General features: G+C 57.5%; 1 protein-coding gene across 1 annotated transcript; it reads left to right on the plus strand.

Moving 5' to 3' along the window:
* The first annotated feature begins 407 nt into the window (after nt 1-407).
* On the plus strand, nt 408-3,178 carry TNFSF9 (TNF superfamily member 9). The gene is made up of 3 exons (XM_080674050.1): nt 408-743; nt 1,307-1,343; nt 2,045-3,178. The coding sequence occupies exons 1-3, from the start codon at nt 486-488 to the stop codon at nt 2,503-2,505; spliced, it is 756 nt and encodes a 251-aa protein (XP_080530176.1). The 5' UTR covers nt 408-485; the 3' UTR covers nt 2,506-3,178.
* Nucleotides 3,179-3,477: the final 299 nt, after the last annotated feature.

Genomic DNA, 3,477 nt, shown 5'->3' on the forward strand with positions numbered 1-3,477 from the left:
GGAGAGAGGAGGGGGAGGACAGGGAGAGACACTGAGACAGAGACAGGGAGAGTCAGAGACATAGAGCCGGAGAGACAGAGATGTAATAAGGGATAGAACCATAGCTGAAGCCCAGCCCAACGCAGACAATCAGCGGACACAGGGACAAATGGCGAGAGACGCACAGATAAAAGGAGAGATACAGAATTACAAAGAGGCACCCAGAGAGGCAGAGAGAGAGACAGAGAGAGAGAGAGAGAGAGAGAGAGAGAGAGACAGAGAGAGAACGTGGGAGAAAGAAGAAGCAGTGGGGCAGAGATTGGAGGGCGAGAGAGAGAGAGAAAGGAGACCAGAGATGAGATCCAGAGAAGAGAAAGTTAGGGAAAGTCTGGCTGGAGGGGGCGGGCACTGGGATCCCCACCGTCTCCGCCCCGGAAAGCGGGGCTTCCGGGTTCACTATAAAGCGAGGAGCCCGGGACCCCGTTTTTAGCCGCCTGCCGCTGGTCATGCGCTCCAGCTCGGACGCCATCCTGGACCCCGAGGCCCCGCGGCCGCCCGCGCCCCCCGGCCCCGCCTACCGCCGGCTGCCCTGGGCGCTGAGCGCCGCGCTGCTGCTGCTGCTCGCGGCCGCCTGCGCCGCCTGCGCCGTCCGCGCCTGGGAGCTGCCCCGCGGCCCCGCCTCGCCCGGCCCCAGCCCCGCGCCCGACTGGAGGCTCCGGGAGCTCCCTCCCGACGCCCGGGCCCGCCTCCCCGACTCCCCGCAGGTGAGATGTGCTCCTCCTTGGGACCCCTTCTCTACCCTGCACCCCGGGCCGACCCCTTTCTTCACCCCGAGCCCCTGAAAGCACCCCTTCTTTATCCAGGACATTCGGGGGGCGCACCCCTTCTCACCTTGTTACCCCCGTGAGACCCCATCTGCATCCGGCACCCTAGGGCGGGACCTTTTCTCCATCGCGGACCCCGAGGGGCACTTCGAACCTTTGAGGGGACCCGCACTTTTTTCCTAACTCCCGGAGAACCTAGATTTTCTCCCGGACCCCTGGGGTGTTCCCCTTTTCCTTCCAAGACCTCCCTGTTCCAAGGCCACCTGGAGGGATCACACTTATTTTCGGTCTTGAATCCTGGTGGGTGCTGTCCTTGTAGATCCCACGGATTGGGGCCGGTTGAGCCCCCAAGTTGAGGTGTGCTTGTGCGTTGGTGTTGGGGTGCTCTTTTGGAGCAGGGGGAAAGGAGAGCGTAAGGTCTGCGCAGACGCGGTGGGGCACTTTTCAGGGGGCTGCGGAGCGGTTGGGGGACCCTCCATTCATTTTCTGCCTTTCCTCCTCAGTATGTGGGCGTGTTCGCGCAGCTGGTGGCCCGAGATGGTGAGTGTCCTGCGCCATCCCTCTACCTCCCTCTACTAAGTGGGAGGGTCCTGGGGAGCTGGAGGCCTCCTTCTGACTAAATCGGACCCTCGACTCCTTCCCTCTCTGAAAGCTGTCTTCTCCCCTCTTTGAACCTGTCTCTCTGGGCTCCCGCTACTTCCATCTGCCCACTAAAACCCACCCTCTCAGGCTTAGGGCGGGATCCCCAAATCCCATCCTGGTCTGGTCTCTCACACTGGGCTCTGGGAAGTTCACCCTCTCCTTCCCACTCGCTTCTCTCCTTCCTTCCAGAGACCTCCCTCCTTCCTGAGACCCCGCCCACTTTCCCTCCCCCTCCTCCTTCTGAGTCCCCACCTTCAAGCTGTCCCATTCCCCTCACCTCCTTCTCTAAACCCCTTCCTTCACCCCCGAGTCCCTAGCCCTACTCCCGCCTTCCCATCCCCTTTTGCATCGCTCGTCCTCCTGCAAGTGTCTGTTCCTGGAAGTGTCTCACCGTCCACCCCAGCCCTCTCCAAGTCCCCCCTCCCCCTCCCTCTTCCTGACAGCTTCCCCCCTTCTTCCTGTCCCTTTCTGCCTCCATCCCCTAGCCCTCCCTCCCTCTGAGAACCCTTCCGTCCTCAGAGCCCCTCCACCCACTCCCCAGGCTGTGTCCCTGCCACATCCTTGCTCAGGACAACCCTCCCCCCTTCCACCTCTTGCAGCACTGCTGACAGAAGGGCTCCTGCATTGGTGCAGTGACCCTGGCTTGAAAGGTGTGTTCCTGGCACCCGGCCTGAGCTACGATGAGCACACACAGGAGCTGGTGGTGTCTGAGGCCGGCATCTACTACGTCTTCTTGCACCTGGAACTGCAACGTGTGGTGGCCAGAGCTGGCTCTGGCTCTGTCTCCATTGCCTTGCACCTGCAGCCGCTGGGCACAGGGGCTGCAGCTCTGGCCCTGACCTTGAATCTGCCATCTCCATCCTCTGAAGTCCCGGACTCAGCAGCTGGTTTCCGGGGTGGCCTGCTGCACCTGCGTGCTGGCCAGCGCCTGGGTGTCCATCTCAGTGCTGCGGCTGGGGTGCACCCCGCCTGGCAGCTTGCACAAGGTGCCACAGTCTTGGGCCTCTACCGAGTGGCCACCAAGGTCCCTGCTGGACTGCCCTTGGGACAGCCTTCATGAGGCAGGCGGGATTGCCACCCCCTGCAGGGAGACTAAATCCTGCCTTTCTTCCGTGGGGCCTCTGGTGATGGGCCCTGGCTTCTCTACCTCACCAGGCAGGGCAGGAGTTCTGGCTGCTGACCCCCTCCTCAAGGACTTTTCTGGTTCCTCTATCACTCCTGCCCCAAGTCAAACCCTTGGTATTTATTATGAGCCTGAGCTCAGACAGTGGACTTTATATTTATCTGTTTAACTTATATTTATTGAGCGCCCAGGCCAGGTACTGTGCAGCAGGGCTGGAGAAACAGACCAAAACAAACAAACAAACGAACAACAGCAAGCAAAACAAACCTCAAAAAATCCTTACTTATGTTAATATGTGAGAAATAAAGACTCACTCCTAGCCTCCCCCTTTGGGATTTGTGGGGTAGCTTTAGGGGTCTGCAGAATTCTTTGTTGTGTGAGTTTCATTCATGCAAACTTGTCTTTTGACCATCTACGATGTGTCAGGTACTCTTTTAGGTGTTGAGGACACAGCGATGAACAAAACAGACCAAAACTCCAGCTTTTGCCAAGCTGACGTCTTATAGGCTGGTTTGCCACTGTGACTGTGATTGTCTGTGACCTGGTGTGCCTGGGCCAGGGGGCAGTGTGAGATGGTGGATAGTACTGGGTAATAAAATGTTTATAAATGTAATGATGACGGTACTGAGGTTTTACTGTACACCAGACAGTGTTTTCTGAGACTCATAAGTACTGTATGCTTTAAGGATTTATTTTTTCCATTTTACTATTATGTATGCTCTTGAGGTTATTTTCCTCTATGGTAAGTGGGTGGTGGAAATACTGTAGAATACAGTTCTGCAGGAAATCACTTGCCAGCTCTGTTCAGTACCCTCACGCCAGTAACTTAAAATCAGCCACGGGAATCAGCAAATGCTACAAGCCAGGGCTTGCTTTATTGTCTGTGGTCATCTAGACTTAAAGTGATGG

The sequence above is a fragment of the Plecotus auritus genome, assembly GCF_963455305.1.
Source record: "Plecotus auritus genome assembly, chromosome: 6".
In the NCBI taxonomy this organism is placed as follows: domain Eukaryota; kingdom Metazoa; phylum Chordata; class Mammalia; order Chiroptera; family Vespertilionidae; genus Plecotus; species Plecotus auritus.